Below are 22,331 nucleotides of genomic sequence, written 5' to 3' on the forward strand. Positions count from 1 at the left end.
GATTTGGGCAGAAATCAAGCAAGCATAACAAGTGAAATGAGCTTGGAAAATTCCACTATCCTTTCCTTTATATTCTTCATAACTAATGATTTCCGTCGAGAGGGGTGTTTTTCTTAAGCAAAGACATACTTTTGATTTTCTGCTGATACCTGGCATCAGAGGACACTGGTTGTACTGATATTGAAATGTTTATTTTGTGACTTCTTGTAAGCTGGTTACTTAATATCAAGGCCAGATTTTTCCATTGCTCCTGTTACAGGTAAGGATGTTTGAGATCTAACCTTATTGAGCGGAATTGCAAACATGTCACAGTAGTTGGAGGTTTGAAATTCAACTTGAACGTCAATGTGAAAAATATAGTCTGTTTCTCCAGAATTATCTGCGAGCTTTTCAGCTGAAATTTTATTAAGTCCTCTGCTCCACGAGAATGCTGCCGAGCTATGATAGTAAGCCCATGGCAGTGCAGAAACTTGGGTGGTGCCAATATTGGAGGTATACACACAACACACACACATATGTGTCATTCTTCCTTGGGCATTTCTTTTGGGTGTGATGTTGATAAGAGTCCATGTTGGGGCTGATGAGGGGTACATTTGAGCCTTTTTAGGATGCTCCCATTTGCAAAGCCTTTTTTCACATAAGTGAGATTACCTTTTAGTAATGAATAAAGTAGCTACCATTTATTCAGTACCTACTTTGTTCCAGACACATTACAGTAATCCTGGGAAGGAGGTATTATTTCCAATTTAAAGTGAAGAAATTAAAGTTTAAGTAATTTGCCTAGGTCACAGGGCTAGTAAGGAGGAGAATCCAGCGTTTTTTAACTCGAAAGCCCATGCACTTGTCTGAATTAGAATCCTTAGGGTATCAGAATCAGTTATGTATTTGGTCGGGAGCCGAGGAATCTCCACAGGGAAATCAGAAAACTGCTAGATGAGAACTTTTTCAGCATCCTGTCCCCCAATCTGCCTATTTACCCATATCTGCAACTGACATCTTTCTTCTTCCTTCCTGTTATGATGGACAAGGCTGTTCCCTCTAAAGACTCGATTCTTTTTATCTCTGGCATCTTTAGTCTGTGTCTCTTTCTTTAAGCTTCTTCCCTGAAGCATAACCCAATTCCTTTCCGAAGCAAATGTGTTCTCTGTTGGTTAGTAATTGCTGCATAACAAACCACTCCAAAACTTGGTGAAGTTCATTTGAAATCTCATCTATTTAGCTCACTATTCTGTGGGTCACCAAAGTCACCCGGGCTCAGCTGGACTTACACAGTTGTGGTCAGCTGCTTTCAGCTCAACAGCTTTGCTTCTGAGGCATTAGTTGGTCAGTGACCAGGGCTGTCGGAGATTAGAGCGTGTGTCTTCCATCATTCAGCGGGGTAGCCTGGGCTTGTCCACATGATGGCCTGAGAGGGTTTCAAGAGGGAGCAGAAGCCTGCAAATCATCTTGAGGTCTAGATGTGGAATGGGCGTCCCTTGCTCCTCATTCTGTAACCAAAGCAGGTCCCAAAAGCCAGCCCCAGGCGTGGAGAAATAGCCCACTGAACGTGGCTGTCTTCCTCCTTGCTAAATGCAGTTTACCCTCCAGACTGCAGCCACCTCTGGCTGAGTGCTGTGCCTCGGGTCTGGGCTCCCTCTGTCCCTGTGTTTAGAACATTGTGTGGCAGTTGTTGATTTACTTCTTAGTAGAAAATGAGTTACTTAAAGACAGTGACGGTTTCAGTCCAGGATTTGGCACACAGTAGGTCACTTTTCAAAGTGGAAGTTTTTGTGAAAATAAAGCACTCTAGCAGTTGCTATCTGCCCACATAGAATAGAAGATAAAATATGCTTGCATTTTAAAACTTGCTTGCTGATGTTTAAAAACTTTGGAGCAGACTCTATCTAAAATATCAAAATTGAACATTTCTTTAAAAAACTGAAGGAGGTGAAGAATTGTGTACAGCACTCTGAGAAGAAATCATTATTGAATATTCACACACTATCTTTGTATGTTTTTTAAATTAGGTTATGAGTTTGTTTGTAAGGAAGACAAGTCACATTTTCATGGCGTATTTGTCAGAAAAAGCATATCCATCCATTAACTGGTCCACTGGGATTTGGGATGACATTTCTACTCTAGAATGTAAAATGAGGAGGGACATCAGCCAGTGTCCTGGATGTTATGCTGGAAAACACAGAAAATAATTGTTTATGTTAGATGGGAGAAGAAATAGCTGTATATACCTACATAGAGAGAAATACATATGTAACGTAAGTCCGTATTTAAGTGAGTATGTCTTGTCATATACTAATTCTTAGCTGATGGATTTTCATGTGCATTTTATTTTACCTTTTAGGTTCAGCTGCCTGTATATCTTCCCAGATTCCCAGAACCTGACCGCATCTTCGCATCCCTGGCTTGACACCTAACCATGCAGCGGAGATCAAGAGGAGTTAATATTGGGCTGCTCTTGCTCCTTTCTCAGATCATCCATGTTGGGGTCGACAATATTCCACCTGTCACCCTGGCAACTTTGGCCCTCAACATCTGGTTATTCTTGAATCCTCTGAAACCGCTGTTGAGCGCCTGCCTTAGCGTGGAGAAATGTTACCAGCAGAAAGACTGGCAGCGCCTCCTGCTTTCCCCTCTTCACCACGCGGATGATTGGCATTTGTATTTCAACATGGCGTCCATGCTATGGAAAGGAATCAAGTTGGAAAGAAGACTGGGAAGTAAATGGTTTGCCTACATCATTGCCACATTCTCCCTACTCACTGGGGTGGTGTACTTGCTCTTGGAATTTGCTCTGGCGGAATTTATGAACGAACCTAACTTAAAAAGGAACTGTGCTGTAGGTTTCTCAGGTAAGGCAGATGGGCTTCTAAGGTAGCATGCGTAAAGACAGTGAGGGAGATGCAGCTGTTGGGATTTTCTGAAGCCTGAGTCTCAGTTGGTGAGGGAACTGAATTCCGAGTGGCAGAGGGCTGCTGGGGCTTGGATTTTGGGGAATAGACTGATTGAAGCACAGGAGGGACACTGATCTTGCTATCTCCCATTATGCTGCATCATTCGCTTTTGGACAACTTAAGACTAGGGTCTGCCTAAACATAGTTTTGTAGAAGTCGTAGTCCTGGAAGTATGCCCTGGCTCCATCCTAAGAAGATGAGTGCGACTCTCAATAACCCCATTAAAATAAGTGCACCCTACCATGGCATGCTCACCATGTTTTAGGAACCATGGTAGTCTCTCTACACAATTCATGCTATTTAATTCATGTAACAGGTCCATAGGGAGGTGGCCGTGCCTTGATTTTGTAGGTGAGGAAGCCAGAGCCCAGAGAAGTTAGTTAACTTGCTCAAAGTTACACACCTCGTAAGTGGTGGAGATGGGATTTGAACCCAGCCTGCACAACTTTTAACCACGTGTCACATTGCCTATCACTACTCCCCTCACTAGTTTTTTTTTTTCACGTGTATCTTATAAATTGGCATCAGGACTTGAAATATGTTCTCAAAATTATAATGTGAAGGGGAGGAGGGAAACAGTCCTAAAATAGAAGGAAACCAAACCTTCCCTCTGCTTTCCCTGCCACCCTCCCCGCTTCCATCGAAGATGCATCTGATGATGGGGGAGGAACCAAAATACGCTGTTCCTTCTGCATGTCTTTCCATGAGGGTCAGAAAAATACACATCCATGTAAAAAAAAAAAAAACACTCAATGTTTGAGTTAAAAATCACGTAGCATAAAATGAATGATTTTGAAGTTTACAATTCAGGGGCATTTAATACCATTGCTGGTGTCTTATTGCCATTTTATGTGTTGTATATTTAGTAGAATACTGAAAGCCAGTGTGAACTTCTGTGTTAAGAAACGTTGAGGGAATGATTGCCTTGAAGACTGTCTCTCTACCAAATGCTGGGCTGACTCGTAAGGAATAGAATATGTTTCAAAGCGAAAAGCTGGACGTGCTCGAATAATCATGTTCACTTTCAGTTAGTTTTTTGCCAGCGTTGATCGTCTCCACGTTTGGGTTGATGTTTGTATGCTCTTTACTCTCTTCTAGGAGTTCTGTTTGCTTTGAAAGTTCTTAACAACCACTATTGCCCCGGAGGCTTTGTCAGCGTTTTGGGCTTTCCTGTACCCAACAGGTTTGCCTGTTGGGCAGAACTTCTGGCTATCCACTTCCTCTCACCAGGGTAAGTGTTTACCCTTAGAGAAACAAATGAAGGACGTGATGTTCTGGGGAGAAAAGAATTGCAATAATAATGAGGTAACCACGTTGTCTTTTACAGTGAAGTTCATTCTTTAACTGTTAGGACAGAGTCCAGCTTAAAGGTTTTAATGTCTGACGTTCCTGGGTTTGAATCCTGCCAGCTACTGAGCTGTCTGGTTTTGGTGCACTTGCCTTAGCTGAGTTTCCGTTTCCTCACCTTTTAAGTAGAACCTGATACACAGATTTGAGAATCAGTGTTAACCAGCCTATTCATTCATTCGTTCTAATAACAGTAACCCAACGAGGCACATAGAAACCACATAATTATAAAGATAGAAAACCAAAAGGTATGTTGGTCCAGTGCTTTTAAGCCATTTTAGTTGTGAATTGCCTTGGTGATCATAGGCTCTTTGACAGAAGGGTTCACTCACAATCTTGATAAATCAAATAGGTCAACTCTGAACTGTTTTGGGTGGAGAGGAAGCATGGGGCCCCACTCCCTTTGCCTTACCCCTGTGTCACTGTGGCTGCCTCAGAGGCAGCTCCATGGAACCCTGGAGCTTCAGGGAACACAGTTGGGGAACCACTGATGTCTATGAATTTCCTTTGCAGATGAGAACAAGGAAATTCAGGCGGTCAAGGGACTCATCAAGCAGCTCTTGGTAGATCCTAGACTAGTTAGGATACAGGCCTCCTTATTCCTGGTCTGGGTGTTCCCAGGGCACTAGGGGAGTGAGAGGGGTGGCAGGGTGGGGGAGAGCTCTCTCACTTTGGTTCCTTGTTCTGCTTTCCTTTGAGAAAAAGGAGAGTGAATTGTGTTATTTTCCGACCTCTTCCACCAGCTGCACTTCTCTTAATCTGTATAATGCAACTGGAAGCCCATGGTTGGTTTGTTTATTTTTACTGTGGGGACATGGACGCTGTTTGGAGAAGAGGGTGGAGATTCAGGAAGACTCAGAAAGAAGTAAGGAGGAGAGTTTTTGCTGCTGTCCTTTTCAGACAGGAGCTTTTCTCCTTTGCTTTTGGTTTGTGTGGCTGTGTAGGGTGTCCTACTTTATTGGAGAATATTCTCCTCGGGCTGTGTGTCAGCCCAGGAACCTTGAGTCCTTCTTTAATGCTAATTTCCCATCGTGGGCAGCCATTGCCAGCTGGTCTGTAAAAGGCAGTGATGTGGCCACTGAACACCACTCATTTGCAACTGTATTGTTATCTTGTGACAGTTTCACGAAGAAAGCCTAACAAAATCTTCAAAGTTCTCTTTGAAAAAGGGTCCAGTAAAGTCTGTCCCTTATCTGAACAGCCGTCTCTATACCTTGTCACTCACAGCTCCCTGACTTGCTCGATGTGACTTGGTTCTCTGTGTAGACGGGGGACTCTTGTATGTGAGGGCAACACCCAACATTCATATGAAAATCACTCCCTCCGGTACTTGAACTTTTATTCTATAATGAATCCATTGAATAGCAGCGCCTTTAATATTCTCATGCGACTGTTCCTGAAGACTCTCATCATGCATTTTATTTTTTTAGGGTCTCCCCGCCCCCCCACCCCGCCTTTCCATAGAAAAGGCATGGTTGCATTTTTATGTAATACGCTTATTCTGCGTGGAGGGACCTGGTATTCTGAGCCTGGGAATTAAATGGAATTTCCCTATCTTTGAAGTTTGAAAGACTAAATCTTTGGGTTTTTACGATTTGACTACTTTGAATGATAAACTTCTGATACCCAAGCATCTACTTATGCTGTGTCCAAATAAAGAGTGAGCCGAACGCTGGTCCAGGAAACCTAAGAAGGGAGTGCTTCTTTGAGATGGATCTTGGAAGAATGGGAGAAACCAGGGCTCTCTTTGCTCTGCATTGTTACTCTCCTGGTGGTTGTCAATTAGAATTTTCATTGGGAAAACACTGTAAATCTTTAGAACAAAGCCTGCTTTATTGACGGACTTAATGAGCTACCCTTGGGAGAAGAAAAAAATCTGCCAAGCAAACATTTTGGACCTCTGTGTTTTATGAAAGCCACAGAATTAGTAATTTCCCCCAGCTAGGGAGTTTTATGGAGGGAAGCCACTCCAAACAGCGGCCGTCAGGCACCACAAGGGGTGTGGACTCGATCAGCAGAGTGAAGTAATCACACCCATTTGCTGGGGCTTTTCTCACAGTACTCGGATATCCCTTGTTTCAGAGATTGCTTTGCCTCACGTGGTCCTTTCCTTTCACTGCATGTCCTGGGCCCTGCTAGGTGGTTGTGTTGGAAGAAGTGGCCCTGTTCCTGAGGTGGCACAGGGGAGATGTGCAGGCTGCTTCTGGATGCCGCTTCCTCACAGGCTGGGCTCCTGCCCTTCCCACCTCCCACCCACTGCCGTCTTCCACGCCCACCCCTCCACCATCTTCTTTTGATGGAAGGAAGGGGGATCTGATGCCAGATATGACCTTCCAGCCCAAATCATGAACCTTTGCTGTTTCTTATGTAAGCTTAAGGCTGTCTAGTCCAGAGCCTGAAGCTCAGAGAAATAAACGTTACCCAAGTAAGATGGCCACTCGGTGACCACACTAGAGGACAGTGGTCCAGGATGAAGGGACCTGGGCTCTCATGCCAGCCAAAGGACCTCAGGCAAATCAAACAACCTCTCTGAGCATCATTTACCTCATCTGGGAAATGGGAATGTGACTCACCTTCTCTGTTTCATGAGTTAGTTTTAAAGAATCGAAGAGATAATCCATATGAAAAAACTTTATAAATGACAAAGTGCATAACTCATGACTCTTATTGTGAGATAAATGACTGAAAGTGTGTAGTGTCCATGATTTTTTTTCTTCCTAAAATTAATAAAATAAACCAGATGTTATTTAACTTTGTTTGCATGAGCTCTGTGTCTCCCCGTTCCTTGTTCCTCCTTGATTTTCCCATCTGGAATGACAGTGAGCAATTTAAAAATTCCTGTAAGCTACTCTTAAGCACAGATGAAGCAGACTGTGACTGCCTTGGACCCAAGGAGAGTCCTCAGTATAACATGGCAGTTCTGAAAGCCTTGGCCCCTCGGCTTTGGGCACCACCTCACTGCTAACGTTGGAGGAGAGTAATTACTGTGACCCTGCTAAAAACTTGTTGGTTATGTTGACCAAATCAGAGAAAAATAGATTTAATATGTTTTTGACTTGTTCCAATTTTTTAATTGTAAAGACTTTCAAACATTAAGAAAAGTCGCTGAGCCTTTGGAAACTAAATTGCAAACTTCATGATAACTTGGCCTCTAAAAATTTCAGCATACATCTCCTAAACCATATTACTGTTGTCAGACTGAAGAAAATTAACAGTAATTCCCCAGTGTTGTCTAGCAGTTGGTCTATATTCAAGTTTCCCCAGTTTTCAAAGTGCCTTTTGTAACATTTTTTTGTTTGGAAATAGGGGGTGGAGGTGATGAGATGATGAGGGAGGACCAGGGTCCAATCAAGGTTCACATGTTGCGTTTGATGATATTTCTTTGTTCCCTTTTACTCTAAGGCAGTCCCTCTGCCTTTCTATTTTCACATGACTTTGCCAAATAAAGGTCATGAAAAAGTTTTGAAGAGACTAGATCTCGTCTAGGCTTTATAGGAGGTCCCATGTTCTGGATTTCTCTGCTTGTTTCCTTGTAGAGGTATTTAATTTGTTCCTCTAGCCCCTTTCTGTAAACTGGAAATTAGGTCTAAAGGTTTAATTACATTCAGATTAAACTGTTTGGCAAGAACACTTCATACAAGTTATGCTGTTCACTCCATAATGCGTCACATCAGAAGGACATGATGCCAGGCTGTCCCTCCCCTAGGAATTCTAAGTTCAATCATTTGATTAAGGTACTCTTCATTGTAAGAGGGCGTATGTCCCTGTGCAGTTGATGGGGTGATATTTGGACATCGTGCAGATGGCTTGTTCTCAGCAACCTTTTGCCTTATTGTTTGGCACATGTCAGTGATGATCTTTGTCCAAGTTGGTTATTTCAGAGGGAGCTGGGAATGGTGATTTTCTGATTTTGTCATTCCCTCTACATTTATTAGATAGAGTTAGTCCACGGTTGGCGTTTAAGACACAAAGGTAAGGAGTTGAAGAAGATGAGTGTTCTATCAAGGGCATATGTTAGCTTTGTGGGCTTGAAGCTTTTTCAGTTGTGTGGGTCCTTTCTTAAAGAAAAAGAAATTAGAAGCAAAAGTAAACATTTTAAATGAGAAAAGAAAGCACAACAATATATATATTTTTAAGAACTAATAAATACTATGAACATTACAAAATCTGTAAGCATATGTAACATTATACTAACTCCCTGGCATGCCTCTATAATATTTTCCCCCCACAGGATATCTGATCCTTTTTGCTACATAATCTGATCTCTTCTTCATATGACAATAATTTGGCAATAGCATTTCTGTGGAGGGAATAACACGGTACATCAACATTAACTTTTTATTATTGAGAGTTTAGAAGAGTTGCTTTCACAACTTACCATGTAAATGTTTAGAATCATTGTACTATTTGGGAAAACTTCTGTCAAGCTGCTTTTACATACAAGCTGTAAAATTTCAGGGCTTTTCAAGTTTTCTTGTGCAGTGACCCATATCAGATGTTCTTTGAATTGATTTAAATGTCATCCCTACTCCTTAGGGGCTTAGTATGAGATTTACGTTTTCTTCACTGGTATCAATACTTGCTGCTGAATCAGCAAGCAGTGTAACTACTTTACTAATGTCCTTATGATTTACTCCTCTTCATTAATTGGATTCCCAGAAATCCAAGAACCTGTTCATTACTTCTCTTCACAGCTGTTGATGTGATTTGAAAATATATTTGTTTGAAAGCCACAAACACAGGAATTCTAATAAAGTTTATTTTTGTTCTTGGGGGAAGAAAAGGGAAAGTGGATGGTCCATTTATACACCGTGCACTGCGTTATTAAGTGTATTCCTGATGCAAGAGAACTTCTGTTTAATTTGTGTTTTGACTCTGTAATAAGGGAACCGAATGCTCCCCCTACAGTTTTACGTGCTTGGTGCTTGGAAGAATTTTCTAGACACTGGGTTCCAACTCCAGCACGATGGCTGTGCCGCCAGTGCTGGTGGCTTTGGGACACTTGAGAGTGCTGCAGGACTTCTGCTCCTGTCCTCCCGTTACAGCTCTGGATAAGGACACACAGTGGGTGTGAAGAATATTTCTGGAAGCCATTTATACACTAGAAGTGACTTAACCCTGCACCAAAATGACCACGAACCACATGAATGAACCCCACTGAACCCAAACTAAGTGCACCTTCAGTTGTTCTCCTTTAGTTGAATCCCAAAAATGTCTGTGACCACTCCAGTGCCACCTGACATGGGAGGCAGTATGACAGGGGAGGTTGAAATGGAAAGAGGTCTTACTTTCATGAATTTGACAAGAACACATGCCCATGTGAACGTGCTGCTGGGACCCTCCCATGGCTCTGAAAGGTTTCTGGCAAGTGAGGCACCTGATGTTTCACAATCTTCTTGGCAAATTCGCTCGTGGGCTCTGTTCAGAGAGTTGTCCCAGTGATGACAATGGGAAAGGGAAAGAAATGCAACCTAAGAGGCCTGGCCTGTGGGCCGGTGGGATTGGGAGACAGGAGGTTGTTTCAAGTTTGAAAACTGAGAGAAGTGACAATAGGAGCTGGCGGTCAGAGGACTAGACGTTGGGGTCTCTTTTCCTGGTGATGTGGTCCAGAGCGTGCGTGAAACAGGAATGGTGGAAGAGAAGCTCAGAGTCACGGAGGATCAGGGGCTGTGAGGTGAAGGAGTTGAGTGAGTTATCTGCATGAGTGGTGAAATCTCCCTGGAAGATCATAGGTGGTGGGGCAGAGATGAAGACAAGTTACTGCCGAGCACTCTGCGGATGTTGGGAATGACCCTGGAGCAGCAGCAGCGTCTGTGTTAGTTTCTTGTCACTGCTGTAGCAAAGTACCGCAGACTTGGTGGCTTCAAACAACAGAAATCTATTCTCTCACAGTTTTGGAGCCTGAATGCCTGAAGTTAGTTAACACTGAGCTGAAATCAGCGTGTTGACAGGACTGTGCATCCTCTGGGGGCTCTGGGAAGAGTCCTCCTCTCTCCCAGCTTCTGGTGGCTGCCAGGATTCCTGGGCTTGTGGTCGCGTCACCCCAAGGCCTCTGCGGTCACATTGGCTTCTCCTCTTCTACCTGCGTCCAGTTTTCCTCTGTCTCTGTCTTACAAGGACCCTTGTGACAGCGTTCAGGACCCACCCTGGTAATCCAGGACCATCATCCCATCTCAAGAGCCTTAAGGTGAAAAGTCCTTGCCTATGACGTAACACTTACCAGTTCCCGAGATTAGAATGTGGACGTCTTTGGGGGTGGGGTCATTACTCGCCCGCCACATCATCAAAGATCGGTGGGAGGCAGAGACTCAGGCTCGGAACACCAGCCGTGGGTCCGGGCCTGTGGGAGAGCATTTCCCTTCCCGCGCCTGCCATGCCTTTTGTTCTCTTCTTCCTCGTGAATTCCTGGTTATCATTCAAAACCTACCTAAATCAAATAATATCTATTCTGTGCTGCTTTCCCTAATTCTCCAGGCAAAGTTAGTTGCTTTTCTGTCTTCGCTCCCATAATGTTCATAGATTTCTCTACCATAGCACTTTCTCTCAGAATTGTGTTTTTTGATTTTCCTCTTTAGGCTGCGAGCTTCTTGAGACTAAGGACTCTTATTCATCTTGTATCTTAATCATCTTCATGACACATAGTAGATGCTGAGTAAATATTAAGGGGATGGGAAGAGATAAATTGGGAGTTCGGGATTTGCAGATATGAACTACTATATATAAAATAAACAACAAGTTTATACTGTACAGCACAGGGAGCTATATTCAGTACCTTGTAGCAAACCTATAATGAATATGAAAGGAATATATATGTATGTGTATGTATGACTGAAATGTGATGCCATACACCAGAAATTGATACAACATTTTAAACTGACTATACATCAATAGTAAAAAAAGAAAAAGGAATAAAATTTACTGTTGAATTAACTTAGGTAATTTAAAACCATCAGTGTGATGGTTAACTTTATATGTCAACTTGACTGAGCCCTGAGATGCCCAGATACCCGGTTAAACATTGTATCCGGGTGTGCCTGTGCGGGCATTTCTGGATGAGATCGGCATTTGAATTGCTGGACCAAGTAAAGCAGATGGCCCGGCCCTTTGCGGGTGGGCATCATCCCAACCATTCAAGGAGTAAATAGAACAACAAGGCGGAGGGAGGTTGAGCTCTTTTCTTCCCTTCTGACTGTTTGGGCTGAGACATTGGTCTACTCTGGGGCTGAGACCTACACCATCGGTGTTGCTGGTTCTCAGACCATGGACTCAGACTGGAATTGACACCACCTACTTTACAGGGTCTGCAGCTTGCAAATGGCACACTGTGGGGCTTCTCAGCCTCTATAATCATGTGAGCCAATTCCTTATAATAAATATATATGTAAGTTTATATAAAATTTATATATAATTTATATATGAAGTAATAAAATTTTAAATATGTATATTAAATTATGTATACATATGCATGTATATAATTGGTCCTGTTTCTCTAGAGAACCTTGATTAATACAATCAGCGAAGGAGGTGTAGTTTCTGTGGTTGCTTTTGGCCTGAAATCTCTTGCTAGATTCCCTTATGACCTCTGTCAGTTATTTTAATTTTAGTTAATTTTTTTCAATTACAAGATGGATCCGTATCTCATTGTTTTAGAACTTGATATCTCACTCAAATGTAAGAAGGAAGTAATCTTGAGCAGTTTCAAATTAAATCTGGAGTATAAGAAGAATGTTTCTTCCCTCTTACACCTGCACTTTTGGGGTCCTTGTTAACGGCTGACGCAGATCAATATTCCATCCTCTCCCCTCAGCAGCTTCACAGTTTAGTAGAAGAAACACAGATGAACAACTAACTGAAACAAAACAGAAGATGGAAAGTTTAGTTCAATAAAAGCAGATGAATCAAAAAGGAGGGTAACTAACTCTGATCTGAGGAATGAGGAGGCTTGCCAGAGGAGGGGGTGTGTATGCGCGTTGAGTTCTGGGAGGCCATGGGGTGGATGATGAAGGAGAATGCTCTTTGCAGTGGGAGGAGGGAGAGCAAAGCCCAGGAAGTGTGGCAAGGTCCTGAAACGCTGGGAGGTAAAGCTGGCTGTGTCTCCCTAATGTGTTCTCTCAAGTGCTAGTTCCCTGGATGCTCCCTGGAACAAAGTTCCCTGGTCAGGAAACTCTGCACAAGTGTGTTCCATGTGGCCATTGGCCACAGGGGACCTGAACACGTGAAAGGTTCTGAAAAGTGCTGCAAGAATGAAATCAGGGTGACTAGTTTCCCATATTTATTTGAGGACGGTACCCTTTTGGTTAGCACAAGCATGAAGCAGTCTCTCCAGAACAAGTGTCCTTCAAGGTATGTTTTATAAACACTCGCTAGAGAGTTGAGATGGGACCACACTGTAGAGGGCCTTGGATGGCAAGTTAGTGAATTCCGGCCTGGCTGGTAGTCAGATGGACTTTGGTTTCTAGGGAGGAACAACCATAAACCATGAACAACCTCTCCAACCTTTAGGAGAGGCCAGGAGTAGTGTAAAAGTTTGAGATTTCATGCCAGGGGCCTCGTCAACCTGTTGGCATAGACTAGAGAAGAGACTGAAGACTGGAACTAGGGAGGCTGAGAGAATAGAAGGGAAGAGAGAGGGCGGGAGAGAGGTTTCCAAGGCCCGCTTGACAGTCCCTGGGTCCTAATGACTGTCATGTGTTAGGGACTTTCTGCATGTCAGCCGCCACCATGAGCTACTAATATCTCCTGATTTATTGTCTTTCATCAGAACAAGTATTAATTCATGAGGCTTACTAATGACCATACCAGCTCTCAAAATAGCTGTGTGTATATGGATCTGCATGTATGTGAAGATGTGTACTAACAGATTTAGACTTCTCCTAAACCAGAACATGCTAATAACAGTTACTATAAACAACGTTATTCATAGAAATCCTTTGAGAATTCAAGATAAAGGGGTTATCTAGAGCAAAGGAGACAATGAAGTATAAAAGTTAACGTATTTTCCCAAAAAGTATGACATTCCTTTCCAAGCTTTTTAAATGTGGAAGTGTTTCTAATAGCTTAGTAGAAAATAAAAACCAAATAGATACTGGGTTAAAATATACATTGGGGGTTTGTGTAAATAAGCAAGTGGCAAATATGTAAGTCCATTCGATACCCAAATTAATTATGCTTTGGAGAGAAAGGTCCTTTAACAAAAATGCCCTGATGGATGGGAGCTAAGAGGAACTGTGGTCTTAGGGCTGGGCCAGTGTTGTGGTAGCTCGTCGAGAGGAGAGAGGGCTGCTGTCTGAGATTCATGGTTTTCGAGGGTGGATCAAGTTGTTTTTCAAGAAGTTATACCAGTTTATTATGTGTCAGTTTTAGTACAAATTTATCTGTATTGGATGCCATCATTTTTTAAGACAAGAAAACAAAGACAAAACTTTTTTTAGTAGGTATAACTTGGATGTTGCCATGTTGTTTGGTGTTCGTGTGTGTGTTTGTGTGTATACGTGAATTTATTTCTTGCCCAAGATAAGCATATTCTGAAGCCTTGCTTTTCTGTTTATATGACACAATCACATCTTTTGTATCTACTAGGGACAGTTGTGTTTTTCTACTAAACTTGGATGTCAGATGTGTATAGAATTGAAACTCACCCTCTTTTTTATTTCATGCAAACAGCTTTTCACAGCCTGTTAGAGTTCAGCTGGAGTCAACATTCCAGGACCCTCCCAAGCAGGTTTCTCTGCTGCGTTCCTCAGATGTCCATTTGTACATTTCCTCCCTTCTCCCTTACAGACTCCCATAAAGGAAAGTTATATGTGTTATGTGAAAGAGTTGGCTAATTTGTTTGTCCCCCAGAAGGGCTGACAGTTGACCAAAACTGAAGGTGAGAGCAATTCTTAACCAAAGCAATGATTCCCTTGAGTTAAGTTTTATGAGATGAGGAGAAATTTTGAGGCAGAGAACTTTCCCTCCCACTAGAATTGGAACTCTTTGAGGGGAAGAGGGTGTATTAATCATCTCTCTAGCTCTGGAGGCCAAGCTTGTGGACAAAGAGAAGACCTAGCCTTGTCCTGAACAGCTGGACGCAGTGATCAGGCCCACCCCCAACCACTGTAGGATGAGCCTCAGGCTGAGTAGGAGGTACATTAGGAACAGAAAAGAATTTCATCTGGCTACTCAGTTTTCTGCAGTGTTTCTTTTTTAAGAGATTGAGTGTAACAATTTCGTTTAAAAATTGGTTATATTGCATAAATGATTAAACTAAAACGAAAGCAGTAGCGAAAAGAGGGTGAAATCTAATTTCTCAGCTCCTGATTGAGAACAAGGTATTTATTCATTATCGAAAAGTTGAAAATATGTAAAGTATGATGAAGAAAACAAATTTCCCATAGTCTCCTACCCAGAGACAACTACCTTTGGCGTTCTGCCGCCACACACCCCACCCTCATACACAATTATTTCCTACCTTCTCCTTTAACTTACTATAAGCACAGTTCTTTAAAAGCCTCAGTTTTAGTGGCTGTGTAATGAATCTTGTTGTGGTTCCTTTATTTTCTCATTCACTAATTTTACATATGAATTTTATTACCTGATGATCCAAATTCCAAGTGAGGATGTCTGTCAAAACATTATTTGTTAGTCTTGGCTCCCAGGTCTGAATGTGTCCTTGGAGTAGATTTCCAGAATTAGCGTAGTGAGTTTGAACTATTTTCGTGACTCTTTTATACGTATTTCCAACTTGGTGTCTGTAAGTTTGCTCCAGTTTAAAGTCTACCAACAGCACATGAAAGTGCCTGCTTCCCCACTTTTTGTCCAATCTGAATATTTGCTATAAGTTTTTTTGAAATTTGATGTGTAACAAAAATTACTCCATTGCTGTTATTTACAATTCTTTGGTTAGTGACGCGGGGCAACTCTTCATTTCCTTTTCTGTCAGTTCTATTTCCTTGTCTGTGGTTTGCCTGTGTGCTCTACATATTTCCAAAAAGCTACAATTGCTGATTGTTAATGAGTGGTGATATTAAATTTCAGTGGGTTCTTTATTAGATGATATATGCTAAGAGACCTTAAGTTCACAGTACGATTTTATGTTCTATGAATAATAACTTAGACAATGCTTATGGGGATTTTTTTTTTTTTTTGCTAATGTTAATGGGTAAGATTTATTCTAAACTGTAGCTAAGAACAGAAAAGTCTTTTACATTGAAAATAAAGAGATGATTTGATAGGTTGTTTTGTGGGGAGATTGAAGACACAAGTTTTATATATTTATGTATTTTAAGTAAATTCTATTTGTTAAAATGACTTTAATTTACAGCAAAATTGTGAAGATACACAGAAAGCTCCCATATAACCTGTACCCATTTTCACCTAATTTTGACATCTTAACATTAATATGGTGTATTTGTTGCAATTAATGAGCCACACGACAGATTCTTAATTAACTAAACTCCGTACTTTATTCAGATTTCCCAAATTTTTACATGACGTCCTTTTTCTGTTCTGGGTTCTTCTCTGGAATACCGCGTGACATTTAGTCTTCACGTCTCCTTGGGCTTAGCTCGGGCTGCCATAGCAGAACACCATAGGTGGAGTGGATTAAACAGCAGAACTTAATTTTCTCAGTTCTAGAGGCTAGAAGTCCGAGATCAAGGTGTCAGCATGGTTGGTTTCTGTCCAGGACTCTCTTCCTGGCTGGATGATGGCTGCCTTCTCACTGTCTTCACATGGCACTTGGTGGGGACGGGGACAGGGGTGGGGTGGGGGAACTCTCGCTTTCTGGTGTCTCTTAGTGTAAGGGCGTTGATACCGTCATGAGAACCCCACCTTCATGACCTCCTCTAAACCTAATTATCTCCCCAAGGCCTCATCTCCAGATATCATCACATTGACATATTCGAGTGGGGACAAAATTCAGTCCTCCTGGCTGTGACAGTTGGTTTTGTTTTGAATGAACAGTTATAATCATGCCTGAATGTCTATGTGTATAAGCATTAACTGCTTTTTATTTGCCCCCTTATAACTCAGAAGCAGTGTTCAGTTAGCCATGTGGCATGGTTTCTAAGCAAGTTATAATTTAGGCGAATGAATACATATTGTTTTCTTCTGTAACTAGACAGTCCTGCTGTGGCTCCATTGTAAAAGGTACACGTCACACACGGAGGTAGATGTGAAAGATTTCCATCTCAACCAGAGCGCACCAGCGTGGAGACTCCTGCTGTCTGTAAATTAGTCAGACCTTGTTTCAGGCTTGCTTCACCCACTTGGCTGGCTCGGAATAACAGTGAAGAGCGGTAGGTAGAAATAAGGAAGCAGCTGTTTTTCCAGTCGAATGCAGAGTTGTCTGGAATAAGGTTCACTACCCAGATTGAAACTAATTGGCCATCATGCTGTGATGTAATTGTGGGTGTGTGGGTGAGAGCACCTATCTAATCTGTACTTAACTAACCAGGCTTGTTAATGATCAGTTCTGGGGACTTGGTGACAGGTGCGAGACTTGGGTTTACTGTACTGGCTGTCTCCTGTAATGAAGACTAGAGGTTATTTTAAAAGACAGAATTTTTTAAAAATCAAAAAGTGTCGTATGCCCTAGGTTAAAAGGCGATATCCGTAAGTGCATCTGATTAAATTAAAGAGCTCTGTGTTGTGTGTTTTACAGGAAAAGGGTGTTTTTTTAATCTGTAAAGTTAATTACCAATTGTAGCAATTATATGAGTTGATTTTTTTTCTTACTAATATATATTTTTTTTATTAAAAGAGGGATGAATCCTGTGAAGCACATTTATTTCCCTTTGGAGTATTTAGAATATGTACTTTGGTCTACTTGGAATTTTTTTCAGGAGACACTATTGGAGATAAACGTTACACAATTAAACATTCACTGTCAACTAATAAGATGATAAATCACATCTCTGGAGATTTCTGATGTATATACTTAATTCTTCCCATTTCAGTATAAGGAGAAATGTTTTTAAATAAGGAAGTTCTTTATATTTGCTAATTTCTTCCTTCCTCTTTTCCAGTATTCAGTGATTTTTAGTTAAAAGTCCTGGGAGTTAAATAGGCAAGAGGACTGTTTTCCATTTACATTCAGGTTTGGTTCAAATTATGCAAAGTGAAGACAGTCGGTGCTATGAAATGAAATCATTAGCACATCAGTTATTCTGTGATAACCAGCTGAGAGCAGGCTGCAGACTACATGAACATTCATTCCTTCCATTTAAAGTTGGCTTCTCATTAGCTTATATGAGAGATAAATAATTTGATTCTAACTTACCTCTCTTTAAGTGGACATTTGTTCCCCTCTGAATTCAAGAGGAGAGCATTTTAATTTTGTAGTCATTTATAACACACAGGTCAAATAAATAACACGTTTTATTTCTAGCAATATATGTGTCTTCTATTATTTATATTACCATGATTCTTTGATTCTCAGGCACACTTTTTTCCCCTCCATCTTTCTAGGACAAAATAGGTCACAAATGTAATAAATATAACATTATAAATCAGTGGGGAAAATAAGAATTATTTAACAAATGGTACTTGAAGAATTATCTAACCATTTGGAAGAAGCTAAACTTACAGCTTTAACTCACTATAGTCCAAAACAAATTTCTTACAGATTGTGTTTGAAAGATTGAAGAAACAGCATCTGAAAGATATGTAATAATATGTGAGGGAAACTTCAGTTCTTGAGTTGGGAAGAAATTTCTAAACATAAAAATAATGAACATAACCTTAGATGAAAGCAAAAGCAACTAGTTTTCCCAGATTATAGATTATAGATTATAAATTAAAACAAAAGGCAAAAAATGTAGAAATAAATTTGGAAAAAGAGGATCAAATCTTTGTGACGAATAGTACTACCTACAAGGAAAAAGTCCATCAAAAGACAATTTATAGAAGAAGATCAGTGGCTAAGAAATGTATAACATAAAATTTCATTGTTGACCAAACAAGGAAAGTTAAAATAATCTACTTCACTTGTTAAACTGACAAGATTAAAAAATTGTCACTGTTGTTAAGAATTTGATGAAATGGGAGTTCACATAAACAACTGATGGGACTGTGTTTTGATACAAACTTTCTGAAAAGTAATTTGATGAAATACATCAAGAGGTGTAAAAAGCTTATACCCTTTAAATTGGTAATTACCTTTCTAGAAAATTGTCCAAATTATAAATAACCATAAATACAAAAAAGGATTGATGTAAGTATATTTATTTTCATGAAGTGTTGGGAAACTGGAAAACACTTAAATATCCAGTAGTAGGTAAACAGTTCAATTAATCATGATGTAATGGAATATTATATAGTCATTAAAATGTTATTTTCAGAGATCATTTTCATGGAATTGGAAAATCCTCAAGATAAGGGTAGAAAGTAGAATACAAAGTATTGTATATGATAAGGTTTCATTTTTTCCCAAAGTAAGAAGAGTCATAAAAAGGACTAAATAAAAACATAAAAATAATTATTAGTTATTAACTCAATGTTATAGAATTATTTATCATTGTTCTTTAACCTTTTTTGGGGTCAAATTCTCTATAGTGAGCATGCATTATTTACAGTGGAAAATTGAGTTATTAAAATAGAAATAGTGTATTTTCATGAATCTTAACTTGCTTGTGCCTCCCAAGTTCCAGGAGGGCAGAGCTGTAATCTGTCCATTCGCTGCCTATCCTCAATGTCTTAAACAGTACTTGGCACATCATGGTTACTCAGTAAATGTATGTTTATTAAATAAAGACAGTTTGGGGTGGCTGGCCCAACTAAAGACAATAGGCAAAGTATAAATTGCTGAGTTACTGACTCAAGTTCAGAAGTCTAGAGTAAACAGTAAGGAAAGAAGTCAGATCCAAAATCTGAGTGCAGAGCTAGAAGGCAAAGTCAATTCAAACGAGGAAAGGGAAAACTGAACATTCAGGAGGCTTGAAGGACAGCTCGGCAATGGGGCTAGAACAGTGAAACTGCCCCTCGGTGCCCCGCGATGCATGGCCCCGTGGCCCAGCCTCATCCTACGCGGATACCGTACAACATGCCTACCTGAGTTGTGTACCAGGCTACAAAGGCAGCTTCAGTCGCCTTTATATACAGACTTCATAGGCCATAATCTCTGATCACAAAGTAATAATAAAGACTTTAAATGTGAGCAAAAGGAAAAAAACAATCTCCGTAATCATAATCACTTGGAAATTTAAATAAGTCCCTGATTAAGAGGAAATTTTTTAAAAACTTTAGAAATAAACAGAACACTCCATGTGAAACTCTTAAGTGTTTTTTATATTATAGCAAGAAATTTTTAAAAGTAAATAAATGAAGTTCTCAACTTAAGAAGCTAGAAAAGGAATAAATAAAAGATTAGCGGAAGATGGGCTTAATAATGATAAAGGCAAAACTTAATAAACTGAGCAGGAAAAAAAATGATAGATAATTGGAGGGCCATATCTTTAAAAAGACAAATGAAGTAGGCAAGCTTGTGGCAGGTTTAATTAAAAAAATTAGAAAGAAAACTTGAAATAGTAGAAATGAAAAAGGATATGTAAGCATTGATATGGAAGAAGCTAGATCAACTTCTAAAAGGATATATATTTGGATACAAATTTTATTTCTGTCTTAAGAGACCGCTTTTTAAAATTACTAAAGTCTTAGACTGATATTGTTAAAACCAAAAATTCTTTTTAAAAGAAAACATTATGGAGGCTTTGTGATCCAAACAGTATTCGATACAGAATTTTTTAAGAAGTCTTTGAGTTTCTCTGATGTATTCCACTAGCTTCATCAGTATTGCATCCAAAGTTGTAGAGTTTATTTGATGAGATCCTACTGAGTGTCAGTTTGTGAGGACTTCGATCCTGTAACTTTTGAAGGAAGGTGTCCGAGTATAACTGACGTGCAGATTTTGACCAACCAGTTAATTTTACTTTGCGGGTGATGTAAATTCATTGTATGGTAGAAAGCAAGTAATTTGAACTCTGAACAAAGGGTCACATTTCTTCCTGTTTCTCTCAAGTGATTTTGTGAAGTGTGATGCACCAGTGGGTAAAAATACTTTAGGACTTGCTAATGAAAGACTGTGTGTACAGAATCTGCTTTTCTAGCACATATTTTTATAGATGTTGAAAATGCTGTTGTCAAACGGTATTTTAAAAACTGTCAGGTGTGTGTGTGTGTTTTTCAAATGAGTTTTAAATAATTCAGCACTATGCGGGCGGCAGAAAAATGACTTTATAAACTTGCCATGCTCTTTTGTACTGAATACACAAGTAGAGTCTATGAATTAAAAATGAACATCGTCCAGTCCATCTTTTTACTAATAACCAGTGTAGTGTTGATGGAAATTGGCTATTACTAGTGTTTCCTTTTCTTTTTCTTTTCTTTCTCTTTTTCTTTCTTTCTTTCTCTCTCTCTCTCTCCCCCTCCCTTCCTTCCTTCCCATTAGAGAATCGCCTTAAAGTCATTTCAACATAGGTACCACGAGTGCACTTGTGGTGAAGTAGGTTGCTAATAGGAACCATGTCTGGTTTCTCTGCCTTGATGGCTGACTCGTGGCAGCCTCTTTCTGTTTTTCCCCCTCTGTGTGCTGCTGAAAGAAGGGTGAAGAGAGATTAGATGTGGAAGGCCATTCACCTTGAGAAAGTGTGAGATTCCTCAGGGCTCACCCATAGTTGGTGACGGAGTAGCACTGTGGAACATGAAGGGTACCCATGTTAATTCAAGAGTCCAGTTGGGAGTGGGAAAGTAAGGATCATAGACTATTATGAGTCTTCACCACATTTCTCATTGACTCATTACGCCTGACTCCTGGATTTCTCCTGATCTTACTCAGGGGAACGTGTTCATATGGAAAAGCTAAGTGGCGTACATGGTACTGTATACAGTTCTTCCTCCTGCCAGTGAAAAACCTCCTGTTGGGTTTTCGTAAGGCAGAAAACTTTTCTTCATCACGGTGATTATTATGGCTTTTATTTGGTCTTGTTTTCCTCGGGTATTTTACACTAATAATAGTGGTATTATTCATCTTCTGAAATTATCAAATCTCTAATGTGAGACTCTCACAGCTAGGCATGAAGTGACTTTCATGGCAAAAGATTTAAAGTGTCTTTGCAAGGATCGGGAAATGACTGAAATTACAGCCACAGAGATTGGAAGGATATAGCGAGACACAGGAAGTGTGAACACACCTGTCTTGGAACATTGAGTTTAAAGCTTTTTTCATTGTAGCAGTAATTTTAAAGATTTGCCATAAGAGGTGGTAAAAATTCATTTACAATTCGTAAATTCCACTCCAGTGTCTCTTGGAGTCCACCACATATGATTGCTGTCAGGTGTCTTGAGTATATTGATTATACACTCTTTAACAGACGTTAAAGACGTTGTTTGTAATGGTGTTTCAGATGATACAGGGTTGTCTTATACTGAGAACAATGGTCCCCCCTTATCCTTGGGGGATGCCTTCCAAGACCCCCAGTGGATGCCTGAAATCATGGACAGTACTAAACTATATACATATTTTTTCCCTTCACATACATACCTGTGATAAAACTTAATTTATAAATAAGGCACAGGAGGAGATTAACAACAATAACTAATAATAAAATTATGACAGTATATTGTAATAAAAGTTATGTGTATGTGGTCTCTCTCTCAACATATCTTATTGTGCAAATTTAATACCTTTTCCATCTTAACTAAGCTCTTATCACGCACTGTGACAACGAAACTTCTGCAGTTGGAGGTGTGACAGCAAAACTAGCACAAATTTCTTTTTCCTTCTTCACAATTTCATGAATAGAAAATTCGTTCTCATCATAGATTTTAACAACCTCAGCATACAATTATTTCTCTCTCCTTATTCAGTTGAGAACTTTCACCTTTTCACTTAAAAGAAGCACTTTCCAACTTCTCTTTGACATACCCGATTTGTCAGCATCACTACCCTTGTGCTGTGGGGCTTTTATTAAATAAAATAAGGGTGACTTGAACACAAGCACTGCATTACTGAGACAGTCAGTTTGATAACCCAGATGGCTCCCAGGTGTATTTACT

General features: G+C 40.2%; 1 protein-coding gene across 5 annotated transcripts in view; it reads left to right on the top strand.

The window, feature by feature from the left end:
* The window catches only part of RHBDD1 (rhomboid domain containing 1), a 112,988-nt gene that overhangs the window by 20,054 nt on the left and 70,603 nt on the right, over positions 1 to 22,331 (top strand). For all 5 annotated transcript variants that reach the window (XR_004320106.1, XR_004320107.1, XM_032480376.1 and 2 more), the window contains exons 2-3: positions 2,339 to 2,846; positions 4,047 to 4,179. Coding sequence is in view for 3 of the 5 variants with exons in the window: in XM_032480376.1 (XP_032336267.1) it covers positions 2,414 to 2,846; positions 4,047 to 4,179 (566 nt within the window). In the remaining 2 variants the exon portion in view is untranslated. The remainder of the gene's footprint in view (positions 1 to 2,338; positions 2,847 to 4,046; positions 4,180 to 22,331) is intronic.

Source organism: Camelus ferus, chromosome 5 (genome assembly GCF_009834535.1).
Source record: "Camelus ferus isolate YT-003-E chromosome 5, BCGSAC_Cfer_1.0, whole genome shotgun sequence".
Taxonomy (NCBI): Eukaryota; Metazoa; Chordata; class Mammalia; order Artiodactyla; family Camelidae; genus Camelus; species Camelus ferus.